The sequence below is a fragment of the Xenopus tropicalis genome, chromosome 10 (assembly GCF_000004195.4).
Source record: "Xenopus tropicalis strain Nigerian chromosome 10, UCB_Xtro_10.0, whole genome shotgun sequence".
Taxonomy (NCBI): Eukaryota; Metazoa; Chordata; class Amphibia; order Anura; family Pipidae; genus Xenopus; species Xenopus tropicalis.
This window is the reverse complement of record NC_030686.2, coordinates 36,501,607-36,521,138: the sequence shown is the minus strand read 5'-3', so window position 1 is coordinate 36,521,138 and position 19,532 is coordinate 36,501,607. Positions and strand designations below refer to the sequence as shown.

General features: G+C 46.4%; 1 protein-coding gene across 1 annotated transcript in view; it reads left to right on the top strand.

Annotated features, from left to right (window-relative positions):
* Positions 1 to 9,764, top strand: part of slc9a8 (solute carrier family 9 member 8) — a 55,084-nt gene extending 45,320 nt beyond the window's left edge. Inside the window, 4 exon segments of the mRNA NM_001197262.1 lie at positions 4,999 to 5,110; positions 5,421 to 5,641; positions 7,750 to 7,896; positions 8,005 to 9,764. Of these exon segments, the coding sequence (NP_001184191.1) occupies positions 4,999 to 5,110; positions 5,421 to 5,641; positions 7,750 to 7,896; positions 8,005 to 8,112 (588 nt within the window). The 3' untranslated portion in view covers positions 8,113 to 9,764.
* The last annotated feature ends 9,768 nt before the right edge of the window (positions 9,765 to 19,532 follow it).

Below are 19,532 nucleotides of genomic sequence, written 5' to 3'. Positions count from 1 at the left end.
CATACAGTAGTGAACATAGGATCTCATGCACTCACCCATTATCAATATAGTAAGTTGGGTTGAAAAAAGATGTACATCAATCACGTTCAACCATAATGCCTATATATAACCTGCCTAAGTGCTAGTTGATCCAGAGGAAGGCAAAACCCCATCTGAAGCCTCTCTAATTTGCATCAAAGGGTCCCTGGATCAACTTGGTACTAAGAGCTATCTCCCATACCCCTGTATTCCCTCACTTGTACTGAGAGCTATCTCCCCTACCCCTGTATTCCCTCACTTGTACTGAGAGCTATCTCCCCTACCCCTGTATTCCCTCACTTGTACTGAGAGCTATCTCCCATACCCCTGTATTCCCTCACTTGTACTGAGAGCTATCCCCCTACCCCTGTATTCCCTCACTTGTACTGAGAGCTATCCCCCTACCCCTGTATTCCCTCACTTGTACTGAGAGCTATCTCCCATAACCCTGTATTCCCTCACTTGTACTGAGAGCTATCCCCCCTACCCCTGTATTCCCTCACTTGTACTGAGAGCTATCTCCCCTACCCCTGTATTCCCTCACTTGTACTGAGAGCTATCTCCCCTACCCCTGTATTCCCTCACTTGTACTGAGAGCTATCTCCCCTACCCCTGTATTCCCTCACTTGTACTGAGAGCTATCTCCCCTACCCCTGTATTCCCTCACTTGTACTGAGAGCTATCTCCCCTACCCCTGTATTCCCTCACTTGTACTGAGAGCTATCTCCCCTACCCCTGTATTCCCTCACTTGTACTGAGAGCTATCCCCCATACCCCTGTATTCCCTCACTTGTACTGAGAGCTATCTCCCCTACCCCTGTATTCCCTCACTTGTACTGAGAGCTATCTCCCCTACCCCTGTATTCCCTCACTTGTACTGAGAGCTATCTCCCCTACCCCTGTATTCCCTCACTTGTACTGAGAGCTATCTCCCATACCCCTGTATTCCCTCACTTGTACTGAGAGCTATCTCTCCTACCCCTGTATTCCCTCACTTGTACTGAGAGCTATCTCCCCTACCCCTGTATTCCCTCACTTGTACTGAGAGCTATCTCCCCTACCCCTGTATTCCCTCACTTGTACTGAGAGCTATCTCCCATACCCCTGTATTCCCTCACTTGTACTGAGAGCTATCTCTCCTACCCCTGTATTCCCTCACTTGTACTGAGAGCTATCTCCCCTACCCCTGTATTCCCTCACTTGTACTGAGAGCTATCTCCCATACCCCTGTATTCCCTCACTTGTACTGAGAGATATCTCCCCTACCCCTGTATTCCCTCACTTGTACTGAGAGCTATCTCCCCTACCCCTGTATTCCCTCACTTGTACTGAGAGCTATCTCCCATACCCCTGTATTCCCTCACTTGTACTGAGAGCTATCTCTCCTACCCCTGTATTCCCTCACTTGTACTGAGAGCTATCTCCCCTACCCCTGTATTCCCTCACTTGTACTGAGAGCTATCTCCCCTACCCCTGTATTCCCTCACTTGTACCGAGAGCTATCTCCCATACCCCTGTATTCCCTCACTTGTACTGAGAGCTATCCCCCCTACCCCTGTATTCCCTCACTTGTACTGAGAGCTATCCCCCATACCCCTGTATTCCCTCACTTGTACTGAGAGCTATCTCCCCTACCCCTGTATTCCCTCACTTGTACTGAGAGCTATCCCCCCTACCCCTGTATTCCCTCACTTGTACTGAGAGCTATCTCCCCTACCCCTGTATTCCCTCACTTGTACTGAGAGCTATCTCCCCTACCCCTGTATTCCCTCACTTGTACTGAGAGCTATCTCCCCTACCCCTGTATTCCCTCACTTGTACTGAGAGCTATCCCCCCTACCCCTGTATTCTCTCACTTGCCAAGAATCCACCCAGCCCCTTCTTAAAGCTATATAATGTATCAGCCAGTACAACTGATTCGGGGAGGGAATCCCACAACAACACAGCTCTCACTGTAAAAAAAATCCTTTCCGAATATTTAAATGGAACCTCCCTTCTTCTAAACGGAGTGGGTGCCCTCGTGTCCGTTGGAAGGACCTACTGGTAAATAAAACATTAGAAAGGTTATTATATGATCCCCTTATATATTTATACATAGTTATCATGTCACCTCTTAAGCGCTTCTTCCCCAGTGTAAACAGACCCAACTTGGCCAGTCTTTCCCTATAACTGAGACTTTCCATACCCTTTACCAGCTTAGTTGCCCTTCTCTGGACCCTCTCTAACTCAGTAATGTCCCGTTTGAGCACTGGAGACCAAAACTGAACAGCATATTCTAGATGGGGCCTTACCAGCGCTCTGTAAAGGGGAAGAATAACCCCCTCCTCCCGTGAATCTATACCCCTTTTAATACAACTCAAAACCTTGTTTGCCCTTGCAGCTGCTGCCTGGCATTGCTTGCTACAGCCAAGTTTATTATCTACAAGGACTTCAAGGTCCTTCTCCATTTATGAACAAATTAAACAAAAGTGGACCCAGTACAGAACCCTGAGGGACCCCACTGAGAACCTTACTCCAAGTAGAGAATGTACCATTAACAACCACCCTCTGTACCCGATCCTGTAGCCAGTTTTCTATCCATGTGCAAACGGCTTCACTAAGACCAATAGACCTTAGCTTAGAAAGCAGTCGTTTGTGGGGAACGGTATCAAATGCTTTGGCAAAATCCAAATAGATTATATCTTCTGCCCCCCCCCCACTGTCCAGCTTCTTACTTACCTCATCATAAAAAGCAATTAAATTGGTCTGACATGACCTGTCCTTCATAAAGCCATGCTGATTACTGCTCATAATGCCATTCTCCACTACATAATTTTGTATGTGATCCCTTAACAAGCTTTCAAATAACTTGCCCACCACGGATGTCAAACTTACAGGCCTATAACTGCCAGGCTGTGATCCTACTCCCTTTTTAAATATAGGAATGACACTATATATAAAACATTGCAAGTATTGCAGTATACTTCAACATGGCCAACTACGTCAAAGTCACCCCCGGTCTGGCCAGTCCTACACTTGCTTTTATCTGATTCATTAAGGGTTCTACTGCTTCAATATACATTGAACACAGAGACTTGAGTTTTACCGCAACTTACTTACTCAACCACTACATTTTAAACCATTAGGCGGGGGTGCAATGAGGCTGTGACTATAAAATCATACAGACAACAACAAGGGATCCTCTGCACTCACCCATTATCGCTTTTATCTGACATGGTTGCCCTTTTATTGGCTCCACCTGACTTTAGCCTGCAGGGTGGGAGCTCCCACGTATAGGCATCTTTCCCTATTTATCACCAATAGTGCAGTGAAAAAGAGAGTATACTACCCATTGATTGTCGGGGGCTTAGTACTCACCTGTAGCTTATAGGGGTCCCCCACCCCCTTTTTTGGTTGGGAAGTAATTCTGTGTGAGTGATTATTACTAGCAGCAGCCGTGCCATAACCTGTGTGTGTATATTGATAGAAAGTACCAGGGCACCGCGCTGCTATAGGAACGGATTGTGTCACTCAGGGGAGAGGTTCCCACACCCAACCCTGTTACACCACTTACCCCTGTGACAGTGAAGGAGAGCAGGTGTCTCAAAGAGATGGAAATTCAGTTTCAGCTGAGCAAGAATGTACATGATCTACCCACCCACATACACAGTGTGCTTCCTACAGCCCAGAATAGGGCTCGGATTCCGAGTGGATGAGCAGTGACGTAACTGGACCCAAAAGTGACAGGAAAGAGTTTGACTGTAAATGTGACATCAATATTGCACATACAGAATGTTCCTTTTGTGCATTTGTGCAATGTTCTTGCACACAACCTATATCTTCATACTGTACTGTCTAAGGGAAACACTATGGCACCTCCCTCCCATATGTATAAATACAAATATACAGAGAAGGAATGTTCTGGGCACACAATAAGCTGTACCCTCATACTGTACTGTCTAAGGGAAACAATATGGCACCTCCCTCCCATATGTATAAATACAAATATACAGAGAAGGAATGTTCTGGGCACACAATAAGCTGTACCCTCATACTGTACTGTCTAAGGGAAACAATATGGCACCTCCCTCCCATATGTATAAATACAAATATACAGAGAAGGAATGTTCTGGGCACACAATAAGCTATACCCTCATACTGTACTGTCTAAGGGAAACAATATGGCACCTCCCTCCCATATGTATAAATACAAATATACAGAGAAGGAATGTTCTGGGCACACAATAAGCTGTACCCTCATACTGTACTGTCTAAGGGAAACAATATGGCACCTCCCTCCCATATGTATAAATACAAATATATATATATATAATTTAATTCGAGTTTGTTTTACTGCACTGCTGTTAATCATATCTTGACTTTTATGCGTCCAACCTCTGGTCTTTATCAGGCCAACATTAATGGTGTCATAGTGAGTAACCTTCCAGCTAGATATAAAGTTCATTTGATTATAGGGACCAGTTTTAGGGCTCTGGCACACGGCGAGTCTATTTCGGCGATTTCGGGAAATCGCGCCGCCGCGTGTGCCATCCCGCCGGCGACTTACATGTTCGCCGGTGGGATGGCAGGGGAAGGCAACTCGGGGAGATTAGTCGCCTGCGAACAGGGAGTTTTGTCGCGGGCGACTAATCTCTCCGTGTGCCAGAGCCCTTACACTGTACTATAAAGTCTCTATCCCTCATAATATCACAGTGAGAAGAACCAGTGTCGGCCATGACACATGAAACCATTGTCGGCTTGCCTTACTGTGTTCTAAAATTACTGCTTGGTAATGCTGAGCCACATATCTAGTTCTGCCACCATTTGAATCCCCGGGTTGTTGTTTTATTTTACCTCATCAGTTAGGCTGCTCTGACCAACATTCATCAATAAAAAAAAAAAAATTAGTTGTGTAAAAAAATGAATAATTTGCCTTTAGCCATGTGTGAAATTGTAATTGAGCTTTCACTTATGAAATACCCCTCTGTTTGCCTCTGGCAGGTGCTGGTCTTGCTGGGAAGAGCCGTCAACATATTCCCTCTGTCCTACCTACTCAACTTTTTCCGGGACCATAAGATCACCCCAAAAATGATGTATATCATGTGGTTCAGTGGTAAGTTACCCTTTTGGAATCAGGGCAGGGGTTAATATGAATTTAAACATGGATGCTTAAAGCTTTGGGACTCCTGAAACCATGCAGCTGGGTCAGTCTAATACAGTGGATATATAACCTGTGACAAAACTGCATCTAACATCACTCTATGCTCCTCTGAGCCCTCTGGCATTTATGTTGTGTTAATTTTTTCCCTTTTGTGTTCATAACACTAGCAGTTAAACACTGCCAACAACATAAATGCTGCATTCATTGGTCACATTGAATTCCGAGGCTTAGTATTATTGTTCCTTCCTTCTCTGACTGTCAGGCTTGCGAGGAGCCATTCCGTATGCCCTGAGCCTTCACTTGGAGCTGGAACCGATTGAGAAACGCCAGCTGATAGGAACCACCACTATAATTATCGTGCTCTTCACAATTCTGATTTTGGGAGGGGGCACCATGCCCCTCATTCGCCTGATCGACATCGAGGACTCCAAAGCACGCCGAAGGAGCAAAAAAGATGTGAACCTCAGTAAGACGGAAAAAATGGTACGTTGCCTTCGTGGAATGGGATGTGAATTCTGCCTATAGATAAATACTAAAGAGCTGGGAATAGGTAGTTCTGTAATAAGTGACCCAACAAGCAATCTTATTGGCCGTGTACATGTGACATGGTGCAAAAAGCTAATGGCTGCTTTATCCTCCCTCCTTTTTTGGGATTGGCGTGTTTAAGGTGTACAAAAGTAAATCAAGGAACTACTGAGGGATTACATCAACAGAATGAGTCTGATAAAATACTGACAGAAAGTGAGCCTGGACAGCTTGTTAAGGTCCCCATACACGAGCTGATTCTAGCTGCTGATATTGGTCCCTTAGACGGTTTCGGCAGCTTATCGGCCCATGTATGGGCACTACCGACGGGCCTGCCCAACCGACATCTGTCCTGAAATCAGCCACATCTCGATTGGGCAGGTTTAAAAATTAGTCGGATCGGGGACCCCATTGGCTCATTGATGCCAAAGCGACGAATGCCTATACCCGACGTTCTTATTCGACCTTGCCAAGTGAGCGGATCTTAGCGTGTATGGCCACCTTTAGAAACCTGGGGTATGGGAAACCTATTTCCTTTCCATCATGGGACCTGCTTTGAAAACTGAAAGGGTTACTGGCAAATTCCTCGCTCAGAAAGGGTCTCTATATTAGGGAAGGGCTTTCTTATTGTTTCACAGCAACATAATGAATCTTGTATAAATCACTAATAGAAAGCAAGACTGAACAGCTAATTGGATAGACTCATAGGCCTATGGAAGGCTTTTTTTATTGTATTGTAACTTTTTTTTTTTTAATCCAAACTGTGTGCTGCTTTTATGTGCCCCCCCCCCCCCCCCACCACCCTTATGTTCTAGGCTGAAGTGATTTCTCTAAATGGCAAAGTTGAACTGCGCTGCTGTAGGGCAAATCGATGAAAAGCAGCAGAGACCTTTCCTTATCTGACATCTCTGATTAGTACCCGGCAAAGCTGCTCAGCACTGGCATGGCAAGGTCTTTGTTCACTAAACAAATCTGCTGCTCAAGGAGGTCTGTCAGGGCTAAGTAAATATTTCCATTCCAGTCGGGGCAGCAGCGGCGGCGGGCTTGCCTTTTTAAGAGCATAGATGTTTGTGCCCTCTCCTTACCCGCTCTGCAAATCAAAATAACACTTGCAGGAAAAGGCCACAGTGGGTAAGACTGTCTGGCTGGTGGGGGACACAGGCGCATGTTGCTGTTAACTCATTAAGGGAAGCTGCCATGATGATTTCACAAATAGGCTTTCCTGCGGAACTGTCTGTTTCTCTGTCCTTTCACCCTGGTTCAACCATGTGACTCATGCTGTTTATTCCTGCCCAGCACCATGAGTTCTGATTCATGTTCCCGCCTCAGCTTGTGTGGCCTCAGGCATATGACTTAATGACCCTTAGGCAGCAGGTCGGCACAGCCATTGTGTCTGATTGATTAGTGCGCAGAGCTGCTTATAATCACTGGAAACAGCCTTCATTGGTCAGGTGGCAGGAAAATGGCAGCGGTGCAAGTGTTTTTGGGAGAGTTTCCCATAAAGACACGTCTGGGACATCCGCTGAGGGTATGGCCGAAAGCTGCTTCTCTCTGGGGACACTGATGGCTCTTGTGTTTGCTCAGGCAGGGACAGGGAGCATCCTGCACGGAAATGGAAGGGGAAGGAAATAAAGGATTATGACTGTGTGATGTAATAGCAGGTCCCTCTGGGGCTGAATGGCAACAGTCATTTCTGTGTAAGGGATAATGTACCCCCTATTGTACAAGGATATTAGCAGTCACTGAGGGGTTCTGTGCCCATATAAAGGCACAAGGCTGCAGGCTGAGTTATACAGGGAACTCTGAGTATCACTCATGTATTATAAGGGATAATGTACCCCCTACTGTAAATGATAAGGATATTAGCAGTCACTGAGGGGTTCTGTGACCATATAAAGGCACAAGGCTGCAGGCTGAGTTATACAGGGAACTCTGAGTATCACTCATGTATTATAAGGGATAATGTACCCCCTACTGTAAATGATCAGGATATCAGAAGTCTGTATTAGAAGTTGTATAATTCAGTATTGCTGTATCAACTTGTTTGTGTATTTGAATCATATTAGGGTAACACCATTGAGTCTGAGCATTTGTCAGAGCTGACAGAAGAGGAATATGAGGCCCAGTACATCAGACAACACAACCTTAAAGGGTTTATGTGGCTGGATGCAAAGTATTTAAACCCTTTCTTTACTCGGAGGCTGACCCGGGAGGTAAGTGAACGGAATCCTTTTCTAGTATGTACAGTTAGTACCTGTAGTTACAGAGGTTTATAGGGCCACTATACAGGGTAATAATTATTCTTTCTTCTCTTCCTGTAGGACCTTCATCACGGGCGCATACAGATGAAGACCCTGACCAATAAGTGGTATGAAGAGGTGCGCCAAGGGCCTTCAGGGTCCGAGGATGATGAGCAGGAGCTTCTATAGAAATAAATACCAGGGACCGTGCGTTTATAAGGAAGATGCAGCCATCAGTTAGTTGCGCCAGGAGATAGTGCCTCAGCATGGAGGGACCTAGGCAATGAGTGATGCGAGTAACTACAGAGTAATATTTACATTACAGAGGAGTTTAGCTGTCGGATCTGCTATGGGCACAATGGAGCAGGGCCGTCTGGTTCATTATAGCAATTTTTGGTGTAAGGGTTAGATCAACACAACAAGTTGTGTTTTTATTTTATTTTAATAACAAGCTGATATGGGCGCCCCCTGGGGACAGACAGGGGCAACGTATTATTTTTATATTTTTTTTAATGGCTCTTCTTTTCCTTCTGACCCTCATACCATGAATGGGCTTTTAAGCAATTATCATGTCATCTCAGGAGCATTATCAGCATGGCGTGTCATCTCATAGAATGGCCTGAATGGCCTTTATAGCTTTTTAATAATCTACCTTTCTTTTTGCTGCCTAATTCCAGCCTTCAGATGGGGGTCACTGACCCTGGCAGCCAAAAGACTATTGTTCTGTATTGTCATTGTTACTTTTTATTCTTTATCATTGTATTTAGGCCTCTCCTATTTATCTTCTGGTTTCTCCTTCAAACCACTTCCTGGTTGCTAGGGTAAAATTGAACCATAGCAACCCGATAGCTGCTGGAGAGCTACTGCAACACCCAGATGAGGTGAACTACCCCTTTAATGATATGTGTATACATACATACATACATATTAATTTTTCTGTTATGTAGGAAGGTAGAACACATGAGTACTTGCTTACTGTGTGTGTGTGTGTATGTGTATATATATATATATATATATATGCCATTGGGTGGCACACACTGCACTTTATAGTAGGACACTGGAATTATTTATGATTGTTGTACAGGGTCACATTTTGATAGCATGTAAGTAACAGTACATTACAGTAGATACAGTTTACATTCATTTTTAACATAACCGATTAGCAGGGTATTTATATAAACTATAGTAGGGTTTCTGGGGCAAACACCCCAGTTGTACCAGTGCAAGGCAACAGTACATTGTATATTAATTTTTAATTTAATTGTATATTTAAACTTGTACAGGTATCAGACCTGTTACCCAGAATGCTTGGGACCTGGGCTTTTCCAATCAGACATGAAATAAACCCAATGGGATTGTTTTGCTGCTGTTCTCTGGTCAGTTCTTACTACAGTGACTTTCAATCAATTGCCAAAGTGCTTATAAGGGCGCTATGAGGGTTTATATTTCCTTTATAAGGAAAAAAGATTCCAAAAAATTATTTATCATAATTTTTTTAGGTTTTTGAAATAATATTTTCTAAATAATATAGTATCTATCGACTGCACAGAGCTGGCTGTGAATTTATTCTCAAGAGACGGGAATATTATTTGTATTTATGTATTTGTTTAATTTCCAGTTCCATTACAGGAGGCAGAATTAAGGCTGGGGGTGCAGTTAATGAAATTCAGCGTATAAACACAATTTGCTTTTGGGGTTGGATTGGGAGCCTGCGCTAAAGACTGTAACTTTTTCTTTCCTGAATGTGAATCTGATGGATAAATGAATGGGAATTTTCTATTGAAACTGCACATTCTATAAAGTACAATTAATTGTTCCAGAAATAAAATCTTTGAAAATCTTTGCAGCTTCCGTTCATTGGTCGGATGGTAACGAGGCCAAACCCAGCACAAGGCAGACCCGTATACTCAGCTAACCAAATATACCGTACGGTGCCTTTGTACCTGCCCAGGGTGGTGCTGGGGGTACTTGGGAAATGGAAGGATGGGGGCTCTTTAAGAAAGTCTCCTCATTTCTTCTTTAAATATTATTTTACTAACACTCAAAGCTGCAAATACCAACATACTATTAGTAGTAAATACAATTTTCTTGATCACTGTCAGTTTTAAAGATATAATTTGCTTCTGTACACAAACCTAAAGCATTAGGGTATGAATAACCTTAGGGGGATGTTCCTGCTAAATTGTGCTTAGTACAGGGGAATCCCTATGCTGCCATAGTTTTATGGTATCTCTCTGTACAGGCTATGAGCAAACTTAGGGGCTGTTCCTGCTGAATTGTGCTTAGTACAGGGGAATCCCTATGCTGCCATAGTTTTATGGTATCTCTCTGTACAGGCTATGAGCAAACTTAGGGGCTGTTCCTGCTGAATTGTGCTTAGTACAGGGGAATCCCTATCCTGCCATAGTTTTATGGTATCTCTCTGTACAGGCTATGAGCAAACTTAGGAGACTGTTCCTGCTGAATTTTGCTTAGTACAGGGGAATATCTATTCTGCCATAGTTTTATGGTATCTCTCTGTACAGGCTATGAGCAAACTTAGGGGGCTGTTCCTGCTAAATTGTGCTTAGTACAGGGGAATCCCTATGCTGCCATAGTTTTATGGTATCTCTCTGTACAGGCTATGAGCAAACTTAGGGGCTGTTCCTGCTGAATTGTGCTTAGTACAGGGGAATCCCTATGCTGCCATAGTTTTATGGTATCTCTCTGTACAGGCTATGAGCAAACTTAGGGGCTGTTCCTGCTGAATTGTGCTTAGTACAGGGGAATCCCTATCCTGCCATAGTTTTATGGTATCTCTCTGTACAGGCTATGAGCAAACTTAGGAGACTGTTCCTGCTGAATTTTGCTTAGTACAGGGGAATATCTATTCTGCCATAGTTTTATGGTATCTCTCTGTACAGGCTATGAGCAAACTTAGGGGGCTGTTCCTGCTGAATTGTGCTTAGTACAGGGGAATCCCTATGCTGCCATAGTTTTATGGTATCTCTCTGTACAGGCTATGAGCAAACTTAGGGGGCTGTTCCTGCTGAATTGTGCTTAGTACAGGGGAATCCCTATGCTGCCATAGTTTTATGGTATCTCTCTGTACAGGCTATGAGCAAACTTAGGGGCTGTTCCTGCTGAATTGTGCTTAGTACAGGGGAATCCCTATGCTGCCATAGTTTTATGGGATCTCTGTACAGGCTATGAGCAAACTTAGGGGGCTGTTCCTGCTGCCAGTGCAACACCTGATCCCACAGTAACCCATTCTAAGTGCCAGGGATACTAACCTTACCCATATTCAGAATAGCACATGGCCAGGGTTACAATGAATCCAACACCATTAGAGATATAAAACCTGATACAAAAAACACCTAAAAACCCTGCATTCCTGACACCTTTTACTACCTGTAAAGAGGCTGAATGCTACTGGCACGAGGGAATAATAAATGTCAGGAGTTAAATGTTTGGCACTGGCCCCAAGGCCCCTAGAGTGAGGGAATAGGTCAGTTAATATCCCCCTATGATCACTGCATTGATCCATGGGAAGCAGAAAGATAAAATGGTATTTAGTGATTTCTGCCTAATGCAGCTGCCTGGGAGAAGCCCCTCCGGCAAATGACTGTGGCATCCAATCCCTTGCATCCATTCCGGTGCTGAATTGCACAGACCTTCACCCACGCATCCCCCCCCCCCCTCTCTGCCTCTGCAGCAAAGGGGAAGAAAAGCAGTCAGATATCCAGTAAGCTGAAAAAACTGCATATTAGGGGCTGATATTTAAAGTGAGATAAGGTTTTTGATTCAGTGTCATGGCAGTATCATTCCATGAATAAAATACAATAAGCAAATGAACCATTAAAGGAGAAGTAAAGCTTAACAGACGTAGGCTAGACATTTTACACATTTGGGCTTTTGTACTAGCCCAAGCCAACCACAGTCCTTTAGCAGGGAAGATCTGTGCCTCCGAAGATGCCCCTAGTCACCCCCCGTCTTCTTTGACTACTGACGAATAAGCAGCATCTATAGCAGATGTAACTTGTGCTGATGGTTTGTGACTTTCCCTAAGCTTCTCGACAGCAGCCCAGGGCTCACTGAGCATGTGCAGTGCCACTGACACACAAGCAATGCCCATATAACATTACAAGGTGTGAAGCTGCTGTGGACATTTGGATATTTGACGGTCTGACTCATTACTGTTATAAGGCTGCTTAATTTCTTTTAAGGTTTTAGGCTTTCATTCTCCTTAATATATAGTGTAGTACACCAGCAATCAGCCTGTCCTGTTCCTTTCTCTCATAGAAGCTGCCATATTTTTATTAAGTGTATTTCCCTATAAGTTCCAGTAGGTGGAGCACTGCTCTACAGTAGAGGGTTCATTGCTGTGTCCCATACAAACTCAGCAACCTGTCCCCTTGGTCAGCAGTGGGTGGGTTGCTGGGAGTAGGGCTGGAACTAGGGGGGGTAGGCAGAAGAGACTTGTACCACATGCAACCTGGTGGGCAGCAAGGGGCTTGTAGTGTGTTGACTGGGGGAGGAGGGGCATGATAGGCAGGGTGCTAGGCCAAGTAGTATTGCCTTAGGTGCCAAAAATACTAAATGTCTAAAACGACTAAAAGTCACTTAAGGCCACGCAGCTGATCCTTGCTGGTCATACCCTGCCATACACTTGCGCTGATCCGCTCTAAGGTAACTCTGCCTTTATGCACCCAAGCCCCCTTTTTGTAGAATCCTCCAGCAGAGATAAATTTCACAGCTATTAATAACTTAGCCACTAGGGGGCTCTAGGAGCTAAAAATGCATTATGTTGCTGAAATGAAATTTGTCCTTTTATCCCTTCATTTCCACAGCCAGGATCTGCTCCCCCTCCAGCACCACAGCCTTATCCAGTATTATAAATAGCTGATGTTTGTGTGTGAAATGCCTGTGGGTGTAAGGGGATGCTGGGAGTTGTAATTTCACTTCATGGAAGTGGCACAGTCCTGTGATAGCATAGTGGGCACCGGCACTGATAAGCAGTTTCCAGGCCTGTGTGCCCAATTCCTCCCAGCTGTGAAGGTTGCGGGGAAGGAGCAGGTGCTGAGCAATCAGTTATTACCCGAGTCAGTGATCCATGGGCTCCGGTAACCACAGAGCTTAATAATAGGTGCGCCCCAGGCCCCGGATTATCCCTCTGCACCGTCACACTATGGCTATTACTCTCTTACCTTCAGTAACGCTCCCTCCTAGCAATTAAAATCAAGGCTGCAGGCTGAGTTATACAGGGAACTCAGAGTATCACTCATGTATTATAAGGGATAATATACCCCCTACTGTAAATGATAAGGATATTAGCAGTCACTGAGGGGTTCTGTGCCCATATAAAGGCACAAGGCTGCAGGCTGAGTTATACAGGGAACTCTGAGTATCACTCATGTATTATAAGGGATAATGTACCCCCTACTGTAAATGATAAGGATATTAGAAGTCACTGAGGGGTTCTGTGCCCATATAAAGGCACAAGGCTGCAGGCTGAGTTATACAGGGAACTCTGAGTATCACTCATGTATTATAAGGGATAATATAGATACCTGTGGCTTCAGTGTGACATAGCAGCAATTTTCTCTGGCTGTAACGGGAAGCTGCTCCTGGGAATTCGAGATCCTTTATTCCTGTAAGTCTCCCTGGGGGCGTTGGGACAATCAAACCATCCCATGGGCCTCTGACAAAAGTAAAGTAGAGGAAAAAGAGGGTTGAATTAATAGTCATATGTTAATATGTTAGCACAATAAATATCATATATACTCACTGATGCAGAACATTCATTCAATACATTAATTTATTGCAGAGGAGCTCATGTGTTTTCAATTATTCCATTATTACTGGTTGTTCATATATTTCATACAGCTACAACAGTGGGGTAACTACGGGGGGGGGGGGGGGAGACCCCATAGTAGAGGGACTGGGCAAAAGGGGGCCTAGTGTGGGTCACAGGTTGCATCTCCAACATATGTGGGGGATAAAGGGAGCCCATTCATGCCCCTGAATAACAAAGAAGGACCCCCCCCCCCCACTTATGTACAGTAATAATAAAACCTACAGGCCTGGATTTGTGGTGAGGCCTCGGTGACATAAATTTTGCTAATATAAGGAGCACTGGGGACGGGGGATCCTGTGGGGGGCAGAGAATGGGGGCAGCCTATGGGTGCCCTAAACTGAAATTTGGTGCCCTATGCTGCCTGTGTGCCATACTCTGCCTGCCCTATGCTGCATGTGTGTCCCATACTCTGCCTGCCCTATGGTGCCTGTGTGTGCCATACTCTGCCTGCCCTATGCTGCCTGTGTGTTCCATACTCTGCCTGCCCTATGCTGCCTGTGTGTGCCATACTCTGCCTGTCCTATGCTGCATGTGTGTCCCATACTCTGCCTGCCCTATGGTGCCCGTGTGTGCCATACTCTGCCTGCCCTATGCTGCCTGTGTGTTCCATACTCTGCCTGCCCTATGCTGCCTGTGTGTGCCATACTCTGCCTGTCCTATGCTGCCTGTGTGTGCCATACTCTGCCTGCCCTATGCTGCATGTGTGTGCCATATTCTGCCTGCCCTATGCTGCCTGTGTGTCCCATACTCTGCCTGCCCTATGGTGCCTGTGTGTGCCATACTCTGCCTGCCCTATGCTGCCTGTGTGTTCCATACTCTGCCTGCCCTATGCTGCCTGTGTGTTCCATACTCTGCCTGCCCTATGCTGCCTGTGTGTGCCATACTCTGCCTGTCCTATGCTGCATGTGTGTCCCATACTCTGCCTGCCCTATGCTGCCCGTGTGTGCCATACTCTGCCTGTCCTATGCTGCCTGTGTGTTCCATACTCTGCCTGCCCTATGCTGCCTGTGTGTGCCATACTCTGCCTGTCCTATGCTGCCTGTGTGTGCCATACTCTGCCTGCCCTATGCTGCATGTGTGTGCCATATTCTGCCTGCCCTATGCTGCCTGTGTGTCCCATACTCTGCCTGCCCTATGGTGCCTGTGTGTGCCATACTCTGCCTGCCCTATTCTGCCTGTGTGTTCCATACTGTGCTTGCCCTATGCTGCCTGTGTGTGCCAAACTCTGCCTGCCCTATGCGCTGTCTGTGTGTGCCATACTCTGCCTGCTCTGTGCTGCCTGTGTGTGCCATACTCTGCCTGCCCTATGCTGCCTGTGTGTTCCATACTCTGCCTGCCCTATGCTGCCTGTGTGTTCCATACTCTGCCTGCCCTATGCTGCCTGTGTGTTCCATACTCTGCCTGCCCTATGCTGCCTGTGTGTACCATACTCTGCCTGCCCTGTGCTGCCTGTGTGTGCCATACTCTGCCTGCCCTATGCTGCCTGTGTGTTCCATACTCTGCCTGCGCTATGCTGCCTGTGTGTTCCATACTGTGCTTGCCCTATGCTGCCTGTGTGTGCCAAACTCTGCCTGCCCTATGCGCTGTCTGTGTGTGCCATACTCTGCCTGCTCTGTGCTGCCTGTGTGTGCCATACTCTGCCTGCCCTATGCTGCCTGTGTGTTCCATACTCTGCCTGCCCTATGCTGCCTGTGTGTTCCATACTCTGCCTGCCCTATGCTGCCTGTGTGTTCCATACTCTGCCTGCCCTATGCTGCCTGTGTGTACCATACTCTGCCTGCCCTGTGCTGCCTGTGTGTGCCATACTCTGCCTGCCCTATGCTGCCTGTGTGTTCCATACTCTGCCTGCGCTATGCTGCCTGTGTGTGCCATACTCTGCCTGCCCTATGCTGCCTGTGTGTTCCATACTCTGCCTGCCCTATGCTGCCTGTGTGTTCCACACTCTGCCTGCCCTATGCTGCCTGTGTGTGCCATACTTTCCCTGCCCTTTTCTGCCTGTGTTCCATAATCTGCCTGTACTATGCTGCCTGTGTGTTCCATACTCTGCCTGTCCTATGCTGCCTGTGTGTTCCATACTCTGCCTGCCCTATGCTGCCTGTGTGTTCCATACTCTGCCTGCCCTATGCTGCCTGTGTGTGCCATACTCTGCCTGCCCTATGCTGCCTGTGTGTTCCATACTCTGCCTGCCCTATGCTGCCTGTGTGTGCCATACTCTGCCTGCCCTATGCTGCCTGTGTGTTCCATACTCTGCCTGCCCTATGCTGCCTGTGTGTTCCACACTCTGCCTGCCCTATGCTGCCTGTGTGTGCCATACTTTCCCTGCCCTTTTCTGCCTGTGTTCCATAATCTGCCTGTCCTATGCTGCCTGTGTGTTCCATACTCTGCCTGTCCTATGCTGCCTGTGTGTTCCATACTCTGCCTGCCCTATGCTGCCTGTGTGTTCCATACTCTGCCTGCCCTATGCTGCCTGTGTGTGCCATATTCTGCCTGCCCTATGCTGCCTGTGTGTCCCATACTCTGCCTGCCCTATGGTGCCTGTGTGTGCCATACTCTGCCTGCCCTATTCTGCCTGTGTGTTCCATACTGTGCTTGCCCTATGCTGCCTGTGTGTGCCAAACTCTGCCTGCCCTATGCGCTGTCTGTGTGTGCCATACTCTGCCTGCTCTGTGCTGCCTGTGTGTGCCATACTCTGCCTGCCCTATGCTGCCTGTGTGTTCCATACTCTGCCTGCCCTATGCTGCCTGTGTGTTCCATACTCTGCCTGCCCTATGCTGCCTGTGTGTTCCATACTCTGCCTGCCCTATGCTGCCTGTGTGTACCATACTCTGCCTGCCCTGTGCTGCCTGTGTGTGCCATACTCTGCCTGCCCTATGCTGCCTGTGTGTTCCATACTCTGCCTGCGCTATGCTGCCTGTGTGTTCCATACTGTGCTTGCCCTATGCTGCCTGTGTGTGCCAAACTCTGCCTGCCCTATGCGCTGTCTGTGTGTGCCATACTCTGCCTGCTCTGTGCTGCCTGTGTGTGCCATACTCTGCCTGCCCTATGCTGCCTGTGTGTTCCATACTCTGCCTGCCCTATGCTGCCTGTGTGTTCCATACTCTGCCTGCCCTATGCTGCCTGTGTGTTCCATACTCTGCCTGCCCTATGCTGCCTGTGTGTACCATACTCTGCCTGCCCTGTGCTGCCTGTGTGTGCCATACTCTGCCTGCCCTATGCTGCCTGTGTGTTCCATACTCTGCCTGCGCTATGCTGCCTGTGTGTGCCATACTCTGCCTGCCCTATGCTGCCTGTGTGTTCCATACTCTGCCTGCCCTATGCTGCCTGTGTGTTCCACACTCTGCCTGCCCTATGCTGCCTGTGTGTGCCATACTTTCCCTGCCCTTTTCTGCCTGTGTTCCATAATCTGCCTGTACTATGCTGCCTGTGTGTTCCATACTCTGCCTGTCCTATGCTGCCTGTGTGTTCCATACTCTGCCTGCCCTATGCTGCCTGTGTGTTCCATACTCTGCCTGCCCTATGCTGCCTGTGTGTGCCATACTCTGCCTGCCCTATGCTGCCTGTGTGTTCCATACTCTGCCTGCCCTATGCTGCCTGTGTGTGCCATACTCTGCCTGCCCTATGCTGCCTGTGTGTTCCATACTCTGCCTGCCCTATGCTGCCTGTGTGTTCCACACTCTGCCTGCCCTATGCTGCCTGTGTGTGCCATACTTTCCCTGCCCTTTTCTGCCTGTGTTCCATAATCTGCCTGTCCTATGCTGCCTGTGTGTTCCATACTCTGCCTGTCCTATGCTGCCTGTGTGTTCCATACTCTGCCTGCCCTATGCTGCCTGTGTATTCCATACTCTGCCTGCCCTATGCTGCCTGTGTGTACCACACTCTGCCTGCCCTATGCTGCCTGTGTGTTCCATACTTTGCCTGCCCTATGCTGCCTGTGTGTGCCACACTCTGCCTGCCCTATGCTGCCTATGGGAGGTAAGCTTGGCCTGGGCTTGTTCTGGGTGTTTCTGGAAAGGGTCCCTAAATTGTTTCATAATGTGCTGTAAGTTGCTGTTCTACCCACAGGGGAGGAGGAGGCATATCAATGTAAGAGCATGTCTTAATATGACATAATAACAAATTTCACATATGAGTGATGGGTGATATCCCTACGGGCACTTCCTAGCTGGCACTTTTGAGGCACCTGACTTGACTCTTCTGAACTTTGTCTCATTCAGTGAGAAAATATTCAGAGAAGGGTAAAAAATTAACCAATAAAGGCTTTATACATTAGTTACCCTGCTGCTCTGATTTAACAGGAGATAGAGATGCACCGAATCCAGGGTTCAGGTTCAGCCATACCCTAAAACAGCAGATTCGGCGCATCCCTAGATACATACAGTTATAGATACAGTAATATGTATATGTGTTTGTGTATATAAATGTTGCTATGCGTCTGCACACAAACCTGCCCTCTGTTATTTTGTGTGAACAATTCAAAATGACCCACACTCCATATCAAATAAATTATATTCCTTAATGATCATACTTGTATATCCAATGTTTCGGCCCACATTAGGGCCTTTATCAAGGACTAAGGATCAATAAAGAAATGTTATTAATTGTGACATTTATACAAGACTGGCTTTGTACTTACATTTTAGGGAAAAGCATATGTACCTGCTGCTCCTGGAAACAAAAGTATACATGTTAGTGAGCCTATGGATCTCCTTTGCATGGATTTCACTTGTTCCACAATGACACCTTGTGGCAAAATAAGAACTTTTTTCCTCACGTTAATATATGTGCGATGGCGCAGTTCATGCACGACTAAGTACAATGGGTCCCCAATTTAAAAGCATTTCCCTAATCTATCCATAACCCAAATCCTGCCCATGCACCCCCCCCCTTCTTTTGAGCGCTGAGATTCAAACTGCACTAACAGTCTTTTCCAAATCATACAATGACTATACTCTATCATTTCCATCTCCATTGCCATTATGCCTTTGATACAGCTAAAGCTACAGAATGGCCGGACATATGATTGGCTACACTTGGAATAGTCAGCCTATCACTCTGGCCCTTGGTCTGTTTGAATCCAGGCTTAGCCTAAACCCAGCTGTAAATCTGTGGCATTGAGAGCAAAACTGGCTGAGAATCACAGTTTCAGAGCATTATCAACAATTACCACTAGATGGCGCAGCACCATCACATATTATAGCCCTGTTATGCTTCATTCACATTTCACTATCCAGGGCCACCTTTAAGGAAAGGCCATAACAGACTTTATAGGTCCTGGTTGTCTAACCTGGGGTCCTTTAGCTGTTACTGATTTACAACTACCTTGGGAATAATATGTGCACAACAGTACATGGTAGTTATAGTTCCCCTACAGTGCCAAATGTATCAAAACAAAATGCCCAAATGCCTTCTTGGTTTGTCAAGCAATAATTGATTTCCTGAATCTTTAACTGGTCAGTATAAAGTAAGGTCCATTCAATCTGAATTTAAAGCATGCTATTGGCTGAGGTAGAAACCTTATGTTTAGCAGGCCATGGTGTGGAGTATGATAACTAACCACAAGGTGGCGCAGGGCAACCTCAATAAGTTCTATTACAGCATAATGTTTGTGATGTTGGCTATTGCTATGGATCTCATCACTTGAGTGGCATTGATTCAGTGATTAATAACAAATGTTCAGCACATTCTGTAGGGACTGACTAATTAAACATCTAATGAATTGGCTTTCAGCACCAAAGCCAGAATCATTACTGAGAACAAAACATGCCACTCCCTA